Source organism: Accipiter gentilis, chromosome 17 (genome assembly GCF_929443795.1).
Source record: "Accipiter gentilis chromosome 17, bAccGen1.1, whole genome shotgun sequence".
In the NCBI taxonomy this organism is placed as follows: domain Eukaryota; kingdom Metazoa; phylum Chordata; class Aves; order Accipitriformes; family Accipitridae; genus Astur; species Astur gentilis.
This window is the reverse complement of record NC_064896.1, coordinates 3,085,112-3,103,755: the sequence shown is the minus strand read 5'-3', so window position 1 is coordinate 3,103,755 and position 18,644 is coordinate 3,085,112. Positions and strand designations below refer to the sequence as shown.

The 18,644-nt window shown below is 60.0% G+C and overlaps 3 protein-coding genes across 8 annotated transcripts in view; 2 read left to right on the top strand and 1 right to left on the bottom strand.

The window, feature by feature from the left end:
* RNF19B (ring finger protein 19B) overlaps positions 1-6,975 on the top strand; it is a 30,825-nt gene extending 23,850 nt beyond the window's left edge. The window contains exons 5-12 of one of the 2 annotated variants that reach the window (XM_049819645.1): positions 753-897; positions 1,358-1,520; positions 2,196-2,310; positions 2,830-2,970; positions 3,302-3,509; positions 4,297-4,428; positions 4,933-5,404; positions 6,489-6,975. In XM_049819645.1, coding sequence (XP_049675602.1) covers positions 753-897; positions 1,358-1,520; positions 2,196-2,310; positions 2,830-2,970; positions 3,302-3,509; positions 4,297-4,428; positions 4,933-5,404; positions 6,489-6,971 — 1,859 coding nt within the window. In that variant the 3' untranslated portion in view covers positions 6,972-6,975. Of the gene's footprint in view, positions 1-752; positions 898-1,357; positions 1,521-2,195; positions 2,311-2,829; positions 2,971-3,301; positions 3,510-4,296; positions 4,429-4,932; positions 5,713-6,488 lie in introns of those variants that run through there. The other variant, XM_049819646.1, reaches the window with a different exon arrangement.
* Positions 6,976-7,003: 28 nt separating this feature from the next.
* On the top strand, positions 7,004-9,313 carry TMEM54 (transmembrane protein 54). Of its 5 annotated transcripts, none has more exons than XM_049819653.1 (6): positions 7,004-7,072; positions 7,671-7,864; positions 8,323-8,382; positions 8,483-8,671; positions 8,759-8,893; positions 9,049-9,313. In XM_049819653.1, exons 1-6 carry the CDS (start codon positions 7,060-7,062, stop codon positions 9,139-9,141), a joined length of 684 nt encoding a protein of 227 aa, XP_049675610.1. In that variant the 5' UTR covers positions 7,004-7,059; the 3' UTR covers positions 9,142-9,313. The 5 variants fall into 5 exon arrangements, with proteins under 5 accessions (XP_049675610.1, XP_049675609.1, XP_049675611.1 ...); XM_049819652.1 differs by having other exon boundaries at positions 8,251-8,382; XM_049819654.1 differs by lacking the exon at positions 7,004-7,072 and having other exon boundaries at positions 7,777-7,864; positions 8,130-8,382.
* Positions 9,314-9,406: 93 nt separating this feature from the next.
* Positions 9,407-13,149, bottom strand: HPCA (hippocalcin). Its single transcript, XM_049819659.1, has 4 exons — positions 13,062-13,149; positions 11,112-11,582; positions 10,329-10,434; positions 9,407-10,066 (listed from the first exon to the last, which is right to left on the bottom strand). Exons 2-4 carry the CDS (start codon positions 11,487-11,489, stop codon positions 9,969-9,971), a joined length of 582 nt encoding a protein of 193 aa, XP_049675616.1. The 5' UTR covers positions 11,490-11,582; positions 13,062-13,149; the 3' UTR covers positions 9,407-9,968.
* Between the last annotated feature and the right edge of the window lie 5,495 nt (positions 13,150-18,644).

Sequence of the window (18,644 nt, the reverse complement as noted above, 5' to 3'; positions counted from 1 at the left end):
GGAGGTTCTTGAGACAGTGGTTTTTCCCCACCCTGTTCTTGCTGGATTCAATATAGTGATTAATAAGGTGCGAGCTGGTCTCAGCAGCTGGATTTCATATTGTCGAGTGTTGCAGAGGCTGCCAGCAAAAGCCCTGAACCACTGCGCAGCCATTGCATAACTGCGATCAGATGACACTTGAGTTAAGGAAGAGGTGAAGGACCCTTATCCTGCTCTGCCAGCAACAAACTGGGGACTGGACAGCCTCTGTACCGGACCCCCGTGTGCGGCTGCAGACCCCGTTCCCCCTTCTGGCTACTTTTGAAGGCCAGGTTTGGAGTTTCTCTGACGCCTTGTTCTCCCAATTGTTCTGTCGTTCTTGGCCCATGAGTCACCTCAGTGGAGCAATTTAGTAATGGTTTGTTCTTACGCTGTTGCCTTGGCTAGCACAGGGCAGGTATGACTTGTTCCCAGCGTTTAAGCATGTTCTGGAATACATCCTGTTCAAGGCTAGAATAAGCTTTTAAAGCGACTGTTGTTTGCAGTCCCTGCTGTCCAGGCAAATGGCTTTGGTGGGGTCTGTCTCACCGATATTATGTTCTTACTCTGAAGATAAACTAAAGACACAGCCACCCCCAGTTTATCTGTGATTAGCAAAGGTGTTCTGCCCACACAGAAAACAAGGGTTTCAATCCATAACGAGAACCCCCTCGTTGATTCTTCATACTTGCAGCACAGAGTGTCCAACTCAATCCCGTGCTTCCTCCCCGTAGCTGATGACATCAAGCCGTGTCCACGTTGCAGCGCTTACATCATCAAGATGAACGATGGGAGCTGTAACCATATGACCTGTGCCGTGTGTGGCTGCGAGTTCTGCTGGCTGTGTATGAAGGAGATCTCGGATCTGCATTACCTCAGGTGAGAAAGGGGAGCAGCACGCCTGGGTTCCTGCCGGTGGGGTAGCACGTGCTTCTCTGAGGCTGCTTGGAGGAATTCGTATCGTGAGTTGGCCTTTCATCCTCCTGCCTCTCCAATCAGTCGGTAAAATTTTCTTCTTTCTGACCCGAAGATCTGAACTTTCTCCCTACGTTACAGCAGGAGGATGCTCATCCCCACCAAGAAAAGCTCCTCCTGATACAATTGTATTTCAGAGCTCTGAGCATACTGGATCTTAAACATAGTCCCGGTAGTGTGACAGTCACCTTGATGAGCAAATTAATCTTGATGGGGAGAAAGAGGGAAACCTTTTTTGTGTTGTCTATCCACTTCCTAAGTTTTGGGGTTTGGGTTCATGCAGAAGTTGAACTTGGGTTTCTCAGGAACACGTAGGAATTGCTGGGGTGTTAATGTAATATATTTTTTTTTTCCTTCCATTAAGTCCCTCTGGCTGTACATTCTGGGGCAAAAAGCCATGGAGTCGTAAAAAGAAGATTCTCTGGCAGCTGGGCACATTGATCGGTGCTCCCGTAGGCATTTCCCTCATTGCTGGCATTGCCATTCCTGCTATGGTCATTGGCATCCCTGTGTATGTCGGGAGGAAGGTAAGCGTGGAGAGTACAAGGTTGTTGCTGAGGGATCTGGGGCTTTTGGGCCATTCTCTGTACTTAAGACCAGAAATTTAGTGTTGATATGAAGGGTGGATCTTTTCATAGAACCAAAATTTAGTTGTCTTTTCTAAACCTTGTCTTATCTTTTTGGGCTTCATGTGGGGAGAGGGAAGGTGGTGGCTGATAGCCCTTCAGGCTGAAGTCCTCTCAGATGCATTTTGCATTGCTCTTGTGCCTCTGCCTTGAATCGGGAGCACCCAAGGAAAAGCCTGGTCCCTTTTTTAACACATCCTGTGATGATGGGCTCTATGGGACAGTGGCTGGACCCTGAGCATCACACTTTGGCTTGCATAAGTCACTCGTGTGTTTTGATGCTCACCTGCTGCCCCAAACTGTGTGATACTGTTGTGTGTCTGTGCTGATAAAGAGGTGTTGAGAGGGAAGAAAAGGCATGTCAGCACCGTACTTGTAGCTGTGTCGCTGCTTCTTTTTCTTAAACACAGACCCACCTGCTAGATCTGATCTGTGAGGAGATCTGTGGTCAAGATGAGATTCTTTAAGGACCAATGCAGCTGACAAGGCTGTAAAATCGCAAGTTTATTAATGTCTTCTGCTGGTATTTGCTCATGGCCAGGCTCTGTTCTCACTTGGTGCTTCTCTTTCCATCAGATCCACAGCAGGTATGAGGGAAAGAAAACCTCTAAGCACAAGAGGAACTTGGCCATTACTGGTGGGGTCACCTTGTCTGTCATTGCCTCTCCAGTCATCGCTGCTGTCAGTGTTGGTAAGCGGGCACAGTCCCTTTCCCTCCTGGTGGGCCGGTAGTCACCGAGACAAGTGGGTAGCCCAGCCCTGTGAGATGGGGGTGGCCAAAGGGCAGTTTGCGGACCGCTGCTGCGTGCTCTTCTGGGCACATCCCTCTGTTTCGCATCCAGGCTGCGTGTCCTCGTGTGCTTGAGTCGGCCTGGAGCCAGCACGGGGCTCGTCTGGGGCACCAGTTACCTGTGCCACAGCCCACAGCGGAGTCCCTCGACACGCAGAGCTGTCTCTTACCCATAGACTGGTTTGGTGGCTGATGTTTTGGGGGTTCGAGGCCGTCTGTGCTCTTGGGGTTCCCTCACTCTGCACTGCAGCAGCACGAACGAAGGGCTCCTCCACTGTTTTATCTGCAAAGTTGTGAACTAGGACCTTTAAAAGCGGCGCAAACACAACTGAAAGAGTCCCTACCCCAAAGAGTCCTTTCTGTCTGCCCAACGCAGCTCAGTCCTAAACTCCTCTTAACTCAGCGCATCCTACCCTCCAGGTATTGGCGTCCCTATCATGCTGGCTTACGTCTATGGTGTTGTGCCGATCTCGCTGTGCCGAGGCGGTGGCTGTGGAGTTAGCACCGCCAATGGAAAGGGTGTGAAAATTGAGTTTGATGAAGACGATGGACCAATCACAGGTACGGTGATAACTGGTGAAGGGAAGGGGGTGAAGCAAGACCCTGTCGTTGCCTCTTGGAATGAAATGGTAGGGGGTCTTAACGTTTCCCAAATCTGATTATCAGTCTTCACCTGGGTTTGGCTAGAAGCAGTTATTTGCTTCAGTCTTCTGGTGATCAGCTGTGTAGCTCTCGAAGCTGAATCTCAGCTTTTCCTTGCCCTGGACAAGGCAGGGAGGCAGTCTGAGATGAGACGCACGCTGCCTGCTGTCTGACCCCCGGCTCCGCCAGCACCGTCGCAGCCAAACTGTTCCCTTGCTGATTCCGATTCCTGTGCTCTTCTTCTCCGCAGTGGCTGATGCCTGGCGAGCCCTGAAGAACCCCAGCATTGGCGAAAGCAGCATTGAGGGGTTGACCAGTGTGCTGAGCACCAGCGGCAGCCCCACCGATGGGCTCAGCGTGATGCAGGGCAACTACAGCGAGACGGCCAGCTTCGCCGCCCTCTCAGGCGGCACCCTGAGTGGAGGTGTCCTCTCGGGAGGCAAGGGGAAATACAGCAGGTAACTGAACTGATGGGCACAGCAAGAAAAGGGTAGAGGCTCCCAAGGCCCGTGTTGGTTGAGTAGGCTTCTTTTGGGGAGCTCTCCTGGACTGTGGGCGGTCTTTCTTTGACCTGGGAGCCGTGTCCTAGTATTTTTTTTACTTCTTGGTCTATTGTAGAATAACCAGTCCCAGCAGACCAGGCTACTTCTGGAGTCAGTGCTAGGCTGGTTCTTGCAAGGAGGACAAAAGATAAGTTTTTGTCCCTGCTGAGCTCCTTGAAACTGCAGAGCTGATGCTTCAGGTTAATTGGGGACAGCGCAGAGATGCGTGCATGGCCTGTTTAAAGATCTTCCAGTCCTCTTATCCCAGCCTAGAGGCTTTGGTGCTTCCTATTCTCCACTGGCCTATAGCAAGCAGGGTCACCGCCTTCCAAGTCAGGAGGTTACACCACAGTTTTCCTCTAAACTTGCCTGTGAATCAGTTTGCTGGGTAATTGGAGACACGTGTTGATACGGCAGCCAGGATATAATTGTGACTGTGTGCTAGATCTGTGGAAATCGGTTCTTCACAGGAATTGTGTGAGTCATTGATATAAACACAACTTTACCTTCGTCATGGAAAACAGAATGGGTTTACCTAAATGGAGCCAAAAATGAGACTAAATGAACCGTTGGGCTTAAACTCTGTCATGCTGAGATGCACCAGCACAGAGGGCCTTTTTCTTTCCCATGACAAACAGCAATTGTTTGGTGTCCCTCAGGGACCATCTAAGGCATTTCTGAGGAATCCTCTTCTTTCCTGCAGGCTGGAAGTTCAGGCAGATGTCCAGAAGGAGATTTTCCCCAAAGATTCAGTCAGCTTGGGGGCTATCAGTGACAACGCCAGCACTCGAGCCATGGCTGGTTCCATCATCAGCTCCTACAACCCCCAGGACAGGTAGGAAGACATGCAATGGTGAGAAGAGTGTTGGTAGTGGGTGTCCTGCAAAAATCCGTGCTCTGCGAGGGGCTGCTGTGGGTGGCGAGATGACTGTAGTGGCACCAGTCAGCTCTTCTGTAGCTGGCAAGCGGCTTGATCCCTTTACTGGCACAGACGGAGGACCGGGCACAATTTGGGAGCGGCCTCTGTGTGTAGTGTAGAGGCTGAGGAGGGGATCTGCAGCCCAGGACCCTTGAGGTCTGTTCCTGGCAGCTCTCAGGGATTCTGGTGCCTTCCCAGTTCAGTTCACGGCTTACAGCCTGGGGATGATCTTGGCTGCTGTTTGGAGGACTCAAGGGGAGCAGCGAGTGCTGCTGTTTCCCAGATGCCGTGGGGTGATAAGCAGGATCTTGCTCATGTTTGGGAAATGAGATCCTCCCGGTACAGCGATGCAGTGCCCAGTGTTGACCCAGTCGAACCCAGTAACTGTACCCAGTAACGCAAGGGTGCTTGTTTCTGCAGGGAGTGCAATAACATGGAGATCCAGGTGGACATTGAAGCCAAACCAAGTCACTACCAGCTGGCCAGCGGCAGCAGTACAGAGGACTCTCTGCATGTCCACACCCAAATGGCAGAGAATGAGGAAGAGGAAGAGGAGGAGGAGGAAGAGGAAGAGGATGGTGAGCAGGAGCAGACGTGCAAACACCAAAGCTGTGAGCAAAAGGACTGCGTTGCCAGCAAAACCTGGGACATCACCCTGGCCCAGCCTGAGAGCATACGGAGTGACCTGGAGAGCTCCGACAGTCAGTCGGATGACGTGCCAGACATTACCTCGGACGAATGTGACTCCCCCCACTCTCAGACTGCAGCAGCCTGCCCACAGACCCCCAAAGCTAGAGGTGCCGAGAGCCCAAGTGCCCACCTGAGCCACTGTGCCCAAGCCGAGGGCTGCAGGCTGGATGAAATAGTCAAACTGGAGTGCATCGAAGCCAGAGTATGAAGTGGCCTCCTGCTGAAAAGCACACTCGCTGTCATTGCATCTTTTGGGGCAGGGTTGTGTCTGTGTTGGCTTCTGTTTGTGATTCTCCAGCTGGCTCCCCAGCCTCGCCTTGGGAGTTCCTGTTTCTTACGTGACTAAAAAGAAAAAGGATTAAAAAAAAAAAAAATCCCCCGCCCTCTTTTTGTTTTAATTTATTGGTTCAAGCTCTGTGAGGTGTGTAAGAGTGTAAATATGTACGTGTGTCTGTATGTCTGCAAACATCCTAAGGGACTATTTGAATAAAGACTCTGGTTGTCATTCGACTTGCATTCAGCTCATCCTTTGCAAAGATGTCCTTGTGAAATCCTCTGGCTCCTTTGCCCTTTGCTCAAGCGTTTGTAGACACTTCCCTAGCCCAAGGCATGGGGAAAATGGGGACATCTCCTCTTCTGCCTCTAGGAAGTGGGGTGTGACAGCTTTGTTCTGTCTGTGTCAGCTGTGGGGACGGTGCATGGGCCGTGTGTGGCTGCAGTGGCTGGACCTGCTTTGTCCTGAAGCTGTAGTAAGGAGAGGTCTCTCTTCTCCCTGCTCCCTGTGCAGCAGGGCTGGGTACAGGTCAAAAGGGGAGAAGGATGGGGACTAACGCTGCGCTGAGCCAAATAATTCCCAGTGCTGCTGGGTATAAGGGATCTGAGGAGGCTGAGGGCTGGGCTGGTGGCTCAGGTGGGATATTAGGGTCTTTGAGCCTCTGCCTGGACCAAGCCCTTCCCCAGACCAGTCCCAGGAGCCAGGGCTGCATTGCTGTCCCTGTAATTAAATTGTCGGTGCCTCATGTCTGCAACGACCTTTGCAGAGAGCATCGCTTAGCAAGGATCTCCCGTGAGCAAGGGAGGTACCCCTGGTACAAGCAGAGCTGGGTTGCTTTTTCTGCAGCCACCCTGGCACGTTCTTGTCCTCGGCCCCTCTCACTCAGTCTCTTGCTATCAGTAACTTCCCTGGAAACTTTTTTAGGGTGATTGCCGCCGAACGGGCTTCTCTGAGTCACCTTCTGAGAAGTCGGCACCAGCCCTGACCCTTCTGCTTTTCCTTCTCTCTGCAGGTCGATCCCCATTACCTGACGGTGCTCGTCTCTGCCCTGTGGTCTGGCAGCATCCCACCCCGAAGGGATGCTTCTTCCCAGACCCTCAGCCCGTGGCCACGGACCTGTCTGGCTGGATCCCAACCTCCCACCATCGCTTTAGAGTGGAGTGACCCGAGCGTGTCAGGGAGGCGGAGATGGCGGGGACGGATGGGGAAGAAGATGAGGCAGCGTGGTGTGGTGTGGTGTATCGGCATGGCGTGGCGTATCGGCACGGCATGCCGCGGCATGGCTGCTGGTTTGGCAGCAAGGGGAGCGCAGGGGTGGGGATGGGGCTGTGCTTCCCCTTGGTGGAGGCAGGCGAAGGTGGAGTTATCCCTTTGTTTGTCCTGGAGAGCTGGTCAGACAGGAATTGGAGTAGTAGTGGGGTGCAGCCGGCAAGCAGCTCCGGTAGCCTGGTCCTCATCCTGGTCCTGGTCCTGCCCGCTCATGTGGGGACCCTGATGGATCCAGCTGCCAACCTTGGGGCTGAGGGCAGGGCTGGGCCGGGGGCATCGAGGAGATCTGACGGTCTGATCCTGGCCCGGTGAGGATGTGTCAAGAGGGTGAGTCTGGGTCCGGTGCGGTGATTGTGATGGGAGGGTGCCGCAGCCCTGCCTGCGGCTCCAGCGCTGCCCTCCTGCAGGGGAAACTGAGGCAGGGAGGGAGGGGAGCCGAGGGGCTCGGACAAGGTCAAGGACAGGGTGACGACGAGTGTGCGAGGACAGTGGCCCCGCGGTGGGTCCCGACGGGGGAACAGCCCCGCCGCCGTCAGTCCTCAAAGCGCTGGCTGCCGAGAGCCAGCGCTGGAGCTGTCGTTTTGGGCAGCTGCTCTTCCCGGAGCTTCTTCATTCCTCCAGGGAGCCCCAGCCCTTCCCAGCCCCGTCAAGAACTCCTGTCCTTATGGCTGCTGGTCCCCACACCACCGTCCCAGTCTCAGGAGAGCCGGTTGGAGCGGTGGTTTGCATACCGGGGCTGCCAGCGGCTGTGACCACTTCACCTCCTGCCTTGTCCACCCAGTAGCGTGGGGCTCGTCCTCTGGGGCTGTCCCCAAATGTCCTCGCCTGTGCTGAGCGTGGTGCGAGGGCAGGAGGGACGGATTGGTGCCAGCCACCCCACAGCGTGCAGCGTCCTCGCCCAGCCCTCCTCTCCCCTCTGTCTCAGGCCACCTCGATCCCGGCAGCCACCAAAGGGTCCTCATGAAAACGGGCCTCATCCTCCTCATCATCGGGCACCTCAACTTCATCACCGGCGCCCTCGTCCACGGCACCGTCCTCCGCTTCGTGGTCAACCCCCGGGACGCCATCTCCCTGCAGTACGCCGTCGCCAACGCCGCCTCCGTCATCTCCGCGCTGCTGGTACCGCGGGGTGCAGGGTGGGAGGGTACGGGGGTGATGGGACATCGGTGGGTGTGGGGGGGCATCTGGGGTGGATGCAGGGTGGGCAGGAGGTGGGATGCAGGAGGGGGTGGGATGGATGTGGTGTGGATGCGGAGCGGGCAGGAGGTGGGATGCAGGAGGGGGTGGGATGGATGTGGTGTGGATGCGGAGCGGGCAGGAGGTGGGATGCAGGATGGACGCTGCTCTCTGTCTTCTCTTCCCTGCTCTAAATAAACCTTTCCAGCACAAAACCAGGGGGATTAAATGCACAGGGACTTCTTACTGGGTGGAGGCTGGGGAAGACGAAGCAGTGCCCACCGCGATGCTGAATTATTCGGATGAGCTTTCAGGAGCAATGTCAACAGGGAAAGGGGACCAATGTCCCCGGGGCATGGTGGGTGCCGTGCATCGCTGACCCCCCCCACGCTTCCTCGCAGACCATCTCCTGCGGAATAGCTGCCCTCGTGCTGTCCCGCTGCCTCGCCCCCGCCACCCTCGTAAGCACCCGCAGCCCCTCGCCCAGCACCCAGCAGGATGCAGCCATCCCCTGGAGCGTGCACAGGCTCACCGCGCTGTCTTTTCTCTCCCCTTCTGCAGAAATGGGCGGTTTTTGCCCTGAGTGCCAGCAGCAGCCTGGGCTGCCTGTCCTGCCTGCTGGGGCTGGCCGTCTCCATCGGGCTGACGCTGGGCAGCCAGGGCCGGGCACTGCTGGCCCCCTGCACCATCGCCGACATCGCCCTCGCCCCGGTCTCACGCCAGTGCCCCTTCGATCCCACCCGTGTCTACGTGAGTCCCCAGTGGGTTGTGGGCTGTGGATGCCTGCGCTGGGGATGGGGAGGATGCGTGGGGACCTGATGCCTCGTGTCCCCGCAGAGCTCCACGCTGTCCCTCTGGGCTATCTCCCTCCTGCTCGACTTGATGGAGATCATCTTTGGCATCCGCTGCCTCCTGCTCACCCTCGACCTCCTTCGCCTCGGCCGCTGCTGTGGCAGGGCGCACCGGAGAAAGGTGACGCCTGGTCCCTGGGCTCAGCACTGACCCGTTCCCGTGCAGGACTGGGACAGACCCGTCTGGGCTTGGGGACTCTGGGACGAGGGTAGGACTTGCTGGCCCAAAGCTCTCGGCCCCCCGGTCCCGCTCTCAGCAGTCTCTCTGGCTTGCAGGTCTCCTTGCGGGCAGACCCTGCGGAGAACCCCGACCCCGGGCAGTGCCTGGGCTTGCTGAGGTTGGAGAGCGTGGAAACTGCCCGGCTCTAAGCAGGACCCAAGGGCTGATGCCGTGGATGTGCCCGGGCCAGCCCTGCCCCATCCCAGCACCCGCACAGCCCCACATTGGGACCTGGCTGCTCCCCAGCCCGGCTATGGGGCAGACTCATCCCTTGGACGCCACCAGCCAAGACACGTGAGCCCATCCCCATGGCCTCAGGTCGCCTGGGGCTGCAGCGAGGAAGGCAACTGGGTTGGATCCGGACCCTGCTGGGAGGAACTTTCCCCTTAGCGTCGATGACCCCTTTCCCACCACTGACTGCACTGACACAAACTTTATTCTGCAGGTATTAAAAGACCAGAACCGCATCTCCCTCCCCACGGCCCCCACCCGTGCGCCGGCCGTGGGGCTGTGGGGAAGGGGCTGGCCTGGCCCCCACGGCCCGTGGCAGTGTGTGCATGCGTGGGGGGTGCTGGGGGGCCCCCGAGCCACCGGGTCTTTGTCCCCCGGGCCGTATCCCCGCACCTGCTGGAGATGCAGCGGTGGCTTCACTGCCAGCCTTTCCTACCGGGATGGGTTGTCCCCCTGCTCTGAGCCCCCGGTGCTGGGGGGGGACCGTCCTCGCTCGGGGCAGACCCTACCTCCATCCTTCCCCGAGTCGAGCCAGTGCAGGACCCCCCCCCCCCCCGCCAGTGATGGGGACCATCCCCCCCACCTCAGCCAGGCTCCAGCTCTCTCCCCACGAGGGGCCGTGGGGACACGGGCGCTGGGGACCGCGGGGGCCGGGCAGGGGATAGAGGCAGTGACCAGCTGCAGGGTGAAGGGGTGACGCGGGGCCATGGGGACTGTGGAGGGGGGCTGTGGGGGTCCGTGGGGCTCAGAGCTGCGCGGCGCCGCTGGGGTCACACTGCAGCAGGCGCACGATGGACGGGTCGCTCTTGGCACCTTTGATGAACTCCTCCAGCGAGAGCTTGCCTGCGGGAGGGGGACACGGCTCAGCCCCGGCGGCCACCACCCCATCCCGGGTGCACACGCAGGACCGGAGACCTCCCGGCACCCACCCGCTCGGGATGAACACCCTTGGGGTCCGCTCCCTGGGTTTTGGGAGCACGCCGAGCCCCCCCAGCCATCCCGGCGGACATGAGCCATTTAATCAGCGTGCGTGCGGCTCCTTCTAAGACCCCTGGATTTAGCCATGAGACCTTTCCCTTAATCCCTTCCATCTCCTCTCATTTACCATCGTTATTAGTATCCATCTGTCGGAAGATTTTTTCCGTTCTTTTCTCTGGAGTCGATTCATCTTCAGGCATGTTCATCACAGAGGAAACCATTTTGTAGATGGCCTGGGAGAGGGAGACGGGGGTGAGGGTGGGTGCAAGGTGGGTGCCTGCCGTCACCCACCCGAGATGGGGGACAGAGCTTTGGGCTTCGCTGCCCTGAGAATGGGGCTGGTGTTTAACACCCTCCCCGTGCGATCAGTTTATGGGGAGCTTTAGCTCCCAGCACAACCAGGGTGGGTGCAATCGGCGGCCCCAAGGAGACATTCCGGCTGCAGGAGGCAGATGGGAACTGCTCCCGCAGGGACGAGATGCTCATCGAGATGCCACAGCCTCACGAGTCACCTTCCGATGCCGGATCCACTAGGCTGGGGTCTGGGCGAGGAGAGCATCTCCTGTCAGTCTGCCGACCACACATCCATCTGCCCCGGGGTGCTCGGGGATGGCTGCGTGCACCGTGAGTGGGGCCGGTGGGAAAAGCCCCGGGAGGGGGTGACAAAGGGATGTCCCCAGGAGAGGGAAGGACCAGGGGATGCCCCAGGGTAGACTGATCCCTGCAGCCGCAGAGCTCAGCGGGCAGCTCTCTGCAGACAGCAACAGGCACTGTCAAGCCTTGTCCCGGGGGTTACGTAGGGTGCATTCCCCAACCCGTCCACGTTCTGGGAGGAGATGGCCACCATCACGCCCGGGTGACAGCCAGGACCACACACTAGGAACCACGGCGGGGTGAGGGAACCCAGTACCTGCACAATTTCCAGCATCTCCTCCCGACTGATGTAGCCGTTGCCATCCAAGTCGTACATGCTGAAGGCCCACATGAGCTTCTGCTCCAGCTTCCCGCGGGAGGTGACGCTCAGGGCGATGATGAACTCTCGGAAGTCGATGGTGCCGTCGCCGTTGGTGTCGAAGGTGCGGAAGACGTGCTCGGCGAACTTGGAGGCATCACCGTAGGGGAAGAAGTTGGCGTAGATCTTCTTGAACTCCTCCACGTTGAGGATGCCCGAGGGACAGTCCTTCAGGAAACCCTTGTACCAGCCCTGTAGCTCCAGGTCGGAGAACTCGGTGTTTTCCCGCAGGTCTTGGAGCATCTCAGGGCGCAGTTTGCTGTTCTGCTTCCCCATGCCGCTGGGACGTGCTGGCCGTCCCCTGGGGGATGAACGCTGCAAGGGGGGCAGACAACTGGCCTGGCTCAGGGTGGGGGGGGTCCGTCTGTGCTACAGGAGGGGAGACGGACAGGGCAGCGCTCCCTGGCAGCCCCCGGACACCTGGGTGGACGCCGACACGGCCCCCTCCATCCCCGCTGTCTTCTCTGAGCCATCGGGGCCAGCCCCGGGGACCACCCAGCACCAGGCAGCGCCAGCCCCCTTGCGTTTGCGTAATAAGCCCTTATAGCTCATTTGCATAATATATAGGCGATATCTAGCTGGCATCAGGAAGGCAGAGCAGCCTGGAAGAGGAGAAGGGGCTGGATTCGGCCCCCGTAACATGCTGGCTGGGGGTCTGGGTCCAGCCCAGCTTTGGGGCTGGCCGGATCTGGGTCAGCTCCCTTGGAGGGAGGGTTATTTTCAGCTCTTCCGCTGCCTCCGTTAATATTTGATGTTCTGGCTGGTACTGGAGCTCTGGGGAGGGCCGGGGGCCACAGGTCTCGGCTCGGACCCCCCTCCTCGCTTCAGGATGCCCACACCCCTGGGAGACCCAGGACATCCCGCTGGGGTCACCCCAAGGAGCACAGAGGGGCCGGGAGGAGGTCAGGGTGGGTGCCCAGCATCTGGCCTCCCACCCCGGGTCCCCAAACTGGGGGGCCTGGGGGGACCTTGACCCACTGCCCCCACCCCAGGCTGCCTCATGGGCTCTGTGTGAGGAAAGGATGGACTGGGGGGCGGTTCATGGGTGCATGGGGGGCTTCAGTGCTTGGAGCACCCGCTGTCTTACCCAAAGTAGGGAGGGGGCCCAGTAACCCCCAACCCCCCTATACCTTGAGGTCGCAGGACAAACAGGACTCCCCAAGAGGAGCAGCCCGGTAGAGCTGGACCCCCAGTCAAGGGGGGCTGGGACCCCCCAATATCTCTCCATCGCCCCCCACCACGCCTCCATCCCTGCTCTGGCAGCCCGGGAGAGGATCTACATGCCCCCCCCCCCGACTCAGGTGTCCTCAGCTTGGACCCCCCCGGGGCTGGCACGACCCCCAGCCCCATTGCCTGGGGGGGGGGGGGGGGGATGTGCCCCCTCCCCACTACCCGGGGCAGGTCCCACTGCTGGGAGGGAAGCCCACGACGGGGGCTCAGCACCCCGAGAAGAGTTTGCAAGGATTCCCCCCCCAAAGCGGACACCTCCAGAAGGGTGGTTGGGGACCCCCAGGGAAGATGCTCCTGGGGTGGGGGGGTGTACAGGGGATTCCCCCCAAACCTGACACCCCCCGAGAAAGCGGGTTTGCTGGAGACACACCCCAAGCAAAGATCTCCCCGGGGGGGTTGGTTTACCAATCCTCCCCCCCCCCCAGCAAGATACAGTGGGGCAGAAGGGGGGGGGCAACAAGACACCCCCACCAAGACAGCGGGGTAGGGGGGGGAAACCTCTGCAGCCGCCGGCAGGGATGGACGTGTGCCCTGGTATCCTCGGTTTCCCAGTGCCTCCCAGTGTGCCCCCCCCCCCCCCCCCCCGGCCCATGTCCTCCCATCCCCGTCGCCTCCTACCTGCCCGGGGACGAGCCGCCGCCGCCGCTGTGCAGCCAACGCAGCCCGGGAGCGGCCGCCCGTAGTGCCCGCCGCAGCGGGGGGGGGGGGGGGGCACCGGTAACTGGGAGCACTGACAGCAGCCCCCACCGCCATCTCCCACTCGCCACGGGGCTCCACGCACGCCCACCCACACCCCCCCCCACCTTGGGGTGCAGCCCCCCCGGTTCCCCCCACGGCCGGGGGGGGCTGGGGCGAGGGGGGGGACCACTATTGTACTGGGAAGGGTTGGGGCAGGTCTGGGAGCACTGGGAGGTTTGGGGGCACTGGGGGGGTTTGGAGCACTGGGGCCACTGGGAGGTTTTAGGGCACTGGGAGGTTTTGGGGCACTGGGAGGTTTGGGGGCACTGGGAGCACTGGGAGGTTTGGGGGCACTGGGGCGTTGGGAGGTTTGGGGGCACTGGGAGGTTTGGGGGCACTGGGGGGGTTTGGAGCACTGGGGCCACTGGGAGGTTTTAAGGCACTGGGAGGTTTTGGGGCACTGGGAGGTTTGGGGGCACTGGGAGCACTGGGAGGTTTGGGGGCACTGGGGCGTTGGGAGGTTTGGGGGCACTGGGAGGTTTGGGGGCACTGGGAGCACTGGGAGGTTTGGGGGCACTGGGGCATTGGGAGGTTTGGGGGCACGGGGAGCACTGGGAGGTTTGGGGGCACTGGGGGGGTTTGGAGCACTGGGGCCACTGGGAGGTTTTAAGGCACTGGGAGGTTTTGGGGCACTGGGAGGTTTGGGGGCACTGGGAGCACTGGGAGGTTTGGGGGCACTGGGAGGTTTTGGGGCACTGGGAGCACTGGGAGGTTTGGGGGCACTGGGGCATTGGGAGGTTTGGGGGCACTGGGAGGTTTGGGGGCACTGGGGGCACTGGGAGGTTTGGGGGCACTGGGGCATTGGGAGGTTTGGGGGCACGGGGAGCACTGGGAGGTTTGGGGGCACTGGGGGGGTTTGGAGCACTGGGGCCACTGGGAGGTTTTAAGGCACTGGGAGGTTTGGGGGCACTGGGAGGTTTGGGGGCACTGGGAGCACTGGGAGGTTTGGGGGCACTGGGGGGGTTTGGAGCACTGGGGCCACTGGGAGGTTTTAAGGCACTGGGAGGTTTTGGGGCACTGGGAGGTTTGGGGGCACTGGGAGCACTGGGAGGTTTGGGGGCACTGGGGCGTTGGGAGGTTTGGGGGCACTGGGAGCACTGGGAGGTTTGGGGGCACTGGGGGGGTTTGGAGCACTGGGGCCACTGGGAGGTTTTAAGGCACTGGGAGGTTTTGGGGCACTGGGAGGTTTGGGGGCACTGGGAGCTCTGGGAGGTTTTGGAGCACTGGGGCATTGGGAGGTTTGGGGGCACTGGGAGCACTGGGAGGTTTTGGGGCACTGAGAGGTTTTGGGGCACTGGAAGGTTTGGGGGCACTGGGAGCACTGGGAGGTTTGGGGGCACTGAGAGGTTTTGGGGCACTGGGAGGTTTGGGGGCACTGGGAGGTTTTGCAGCAGTGGGGGCACTGGGAGGTTTGGGGGCACTGAGAGGTTTTGGGGCACTGGGAGGTTTTGGGGCACTGGGAGCTCTGGGAGGTTTTGAAGCACTGGGGAGTTTTGGGGGACTGGAAGCACTGGGAGGTTTTGGAGCACTGGGGGCACTGGGAGGTTTTGCAGCAGTGGGGGCACTAGGAGGTTTGGGGGCACTGAGAGGTTTTGGGGCACTGGGAGGTTTTTGGGCACTGGGAGCACTGGGAGGTTTTGGGGCACGGAGAGGTTTAGGGGCACTGAGAGCACTGGGAGATTATGGGGCACTGGGAGCAGTGGGGGCACTGGGAGCAGGGGGGGCACTGCTGCATTGGCACACCAGACACAGGAGCCGGGGTCCTGAGCCGCCTGCAGACCCAGGCAGACGCCCGGCACTGCGACATGTCCCTGGGTCGTGTCTTCAAGTAAAAATGTCACTTGTCCCTTCCGTAGGGTGCCATCCTGCCCCAGGCTGCTGGGATGGTGGGTGGGATGGGGAAGCACCAGGGTGTGTAAACACACATTTCCCCCCCCCCTCCCTGTACATGCACCAAACTGGGGACCAGGCTCTTCACCCCATTTGCCACCCCACGGGCACCCCCAGATCCCGGGCACAGGCTTAGCCATCACCTTCCCACTGGCCCAAGAAGGTGCCAAGCCAGGTGTTTTGGGGCTAGAAGGGGACATTTGGGGTTTGAGTGTCCCCAGCACGCAGCCGAGGGCCGATGCAGTGTAGCATCACAGAATCCTCGGTCATTCCAGGGGCCGGAGCAAAGCAGCTTTCCGAGCACTGGGAAAAGGCTCCAGCAGAGACAGATGCTCGCTATAAGGAGGTGCTTTTCCCGGCAGGTTTTCCTGTATTCCTGCACCAGCTCCATCCATTTGCAAAGCCCGGGATTGTTCAGCAATACCGTGGGGAGCAGATGGCAGGGGCAGATGGGAGGAAGAGGCACGCACTCTCCAAATTACACAAATAAACATGCATAAAGTGATTAAACCCACAGCCCCATCCCTGGTCTGGGGGGAACGGGGAAGGGGCTGGGGTGGCTGCTGCGGAACAGGGAGCTGGGGGGAAGGAGAGACCCAGGCTGGGGCTAATTCGCCCCAAAATCTGCTGGGCGCTGAGATCAGTGAGGCTGAGGGGCTGCAGGGACCCATCGAGGGAGACCTGGCACCTCCAGGCCTAAACCACCAACCTGAAGCGGGGCAAGAGACGGGGACCAGCCCTGATAAATCAGCCGAAACCCACAGGCGTGTTTTTAAACACCGATGGGCAGCGCTTGCCTGAACCGGCGAGGAGACCAAGCCCAGACAGCAGTGCTGGCCCCTGAGGACCTGCAGGAACAAGAAATTATTAATAATAAAGGCAATATTGGTCTCATTGTGATTTTTTTCCCCGTTTTTAGTAGCCTCATGATGGTACCATGTCCCTGCCTGTTGCTGGAGGACTCTGGAGGACCAGAGACCAGCACAAGCTCCTTCTTGCCCTTCACCTGCACCTTTCGGCGCTGAGCCGTCTCCTCGGTGCTGCCGTCTCCCCATCAATTCCTTCTCACCCTCCACATTGCAGCAGCCGTGTCCGCACCCCAGCCCTGCCGAGGGGCCGGCGGCTCCGGGAGCCCTCCGTGGGATCCGGGCAAGGATCTTACGCAGAACCAGCATTGATCCCGAGGGGTGTTTTGGGAATGGGATTGGGCTTGGAAACAAGGGAAGTGGTGATGAGAGTTGCTGCGGTGGTGTCTCCCCCCCCCCCCCATCCCATGTAAGGAAGGTGTTTGGAGAGCTGTACGGGATGGGGATTGGAACTGGGGCCTCGGCGTGAGCAGAAAGGCAAGGGAAAAGGAGAGATTTGTGCCCTTGAGGCTGAAGGTATCCCGGGGGGGGGCTGAGCCAGGCACCCCCTGCGCTGGGTGATGCCCCCACATGCAGCAGTGTTGAGGCTGGGGGGGCGGGCGGGGGGGGGAAAGTCGGGCCCTCAAGGTGGGGGTGCCATTTCCCCTCCGATAATCTTCATATCTATTTTAATCCCCCTCTGCATGAGTGACAGAGGGCACAACTGACGCAGGCTGATTTGAAAGCATCCCATTTCTGACTCAAACCCGGCCCTAAACCCACCTAATCCCCCGCGCTGGAATGGATTGCAGGAGGGAGAGAGAGGATAATACGGGGCGCGGGGGGCACAGCAGGGCCACGCTTTGCCATCAGACACTGATTTACAGGGTCCCTGGGTTTGGGGCCAAATGACCCCCCAGCCCACCCCCTCGGGGTCCCCCACCCTCCACCCCAAAGCCTTGTGTTTTGGCAGCTCGCAGCCCCCTCCATCACCCCTTGCTCCTTGCAGCGGCACCGGCCACACCAGCTCCACGCTCCCACCCACCGATTTGGGGGGAATCAGCCACATCATGGGGAGCAGGACCATGTCCTGGGGGTGCCGGGCCCCAAGAACAGCCAGGGCAGGGAGCAGGGCTGGCTCGGGGCTGGCTTCCACTGGCCTCAACCTTGTGGCCGAGCCGAGCCCGCGGCAGAGATGCTGCCAGGAGGATGCTGAAATGGCCGCGGGCACCGCTGCGACGCCTTCCCCACCGCCGGCGAGATGTGGGGTGTTGGCGATGCCCTCGCTGGGAGATTCCCCTTCCTCTTCCACCTCCTCCTTCTTCTCCTCCTTCTCCTCCTCCTCCTCGCAGGGATTTCTGTGGGAATTTCCTGCGTTGTCATAGCAGCCGTGAAACTCCTGCCCCCCCCACCCACCCACCTCCGGCTTCGCTGCAGCAGGGCAGGGTGGCATGAGGTTGCAGGGGAGACCCCCAGCCACCCCCCGGGGGGGAGGGGGGACATCACTGCGTCACTGTGTCCCAGCACAAGGGTGCATGGCTCTGCTCACACGCGTGTGCACGCAGGGCAGCGTGTGTTGGTGTCAGCTTTGCCGTTGCCCCAGCTGCCATCCCCAAAGCCAACGGGGCTCGATGGTGCCCGGGGCTTGGCACGCCACGGCGGCACGCTCAGAGATTTTGGTGATTTGGGCTCCAGCATCATCACCCCCCCCCCCTCGGCCTCACTGGTCCCACGTGTCCATGGGAGCATCCTTATGTGCACCCATGCAGCTGGGAGGGTGGGGGGGACACAGGAGGAGCCCAGGCATGGCCAGGGCGGCTGTGGGTGCCCTGGGACCGTGCCCTAAGGAAGGTTTAGTGCAAACAGGCACCATCCCTGCTGGGGTACTGGGACGAGTTGGGAGGGGAGAGGGCAAAGCAAGAGGGGCTCAGCCCCCAGCTGCACCAACAAACCCAACCAGGGTCTCCCCAATACCCTGCAGACCCCTCCCCATGGGCCCACACCGACCCCGGGGCTCGTCCCCGTCCCCACGGCACGCACGGCCCCACGGAGGACACGGTGAAGGTAAGCGGAGCTGCGGTGGGGGCGCGGGGCAGGGGCTGCAGGACTAGCTGGGGATTAAAAGCAAATGCCCAGATAATAAGGATCTTTGGTAAAAAGCCCATTTGTATAATTTAAATCTCTAATAGGCTTCCTGGAATACAAAACCCTTTGTGATGCCCGATCTCATCTGGCTCAGGAGCCGCTCGCTCGCTAAATCTTGACTGAGCACCGCGGGGCCGCAGGGACGTTTCGTAACGGAGTGGCCCCATCCTGCGTCCCCACGTCCCTGCGATGCCCACGCTGCCGCCCCGAAGCACGTACAGCTCGCCTTGCCCAGACAGCCAAGGTCGGGGCTCCTGGGGACACGTAGCCCGGTCCCAGCGGGACACACGCGTGTTGGCACCTGGACACGTGCGGTCAGCAGTACCGTGACACGGAGCTGGGATGTGTTTTGGGGCAGTTTGGGCACAAACGGGTCCCCAGCTCTATAAATAGCCACGGGGAGGGCTGCAGCAGAGTTGAGGGGAGGAAGGCGCGCCGTGGGCATCTCGGTGCCCAATTTTCTGTGCCAACTTCCCTGGCAAGAAGTACAAAACCCCGAGGGACTTCCCTACCATGGAGGCAGTTTGTCACCGTGTCCGGAGGGTCTCCACGAGTCGTGGGGGGGACAACCCACGGCCGGGGG

Excerpts from the sequence above, each read along its gene's own strand:
- TMEM54 (XM_049819652.1), top strand. Across the intron at positions 8,383-8,482 it reads GCCTCGCCCCCGCCACCCTC|AAATGGGCGGTTTTTGCCCT; the intron begins GTAAGCACCCGC and ends CCCCTTCTGCAG. Across the intron at positions 8,894-9,048 it reads GCAGGGCGCACCGGAGAAAG|GTCTCCTTGCGGGCAGACCC; the intron begins GTGACGCCTGGT and ends TCTGGCTTGCAG.
- HPCA (XM_049819659.1), bottom strand. The coding sequence starts at position 11,489 with ATGGGGAAGCAGAACAGCAAACTGCGCCCTGAGATGCTCCAAGACCTG. Across the intron at positions 10,435-11,111 it reads AGATGCTGGAAATTGTGCAG|GCCATCTACAAAATGGTTTC; the intron begins GTACTGGGTTCC and ends TCCCTCTCCCAG. Across the intron at positions 10,067-10,328 it reads GATGGATACTAATAACGATG|GCAAGCTCTCGCTGGAGGAG; the intron begins GTAAATGAGAGG and ends CCCCTCCCGCAG.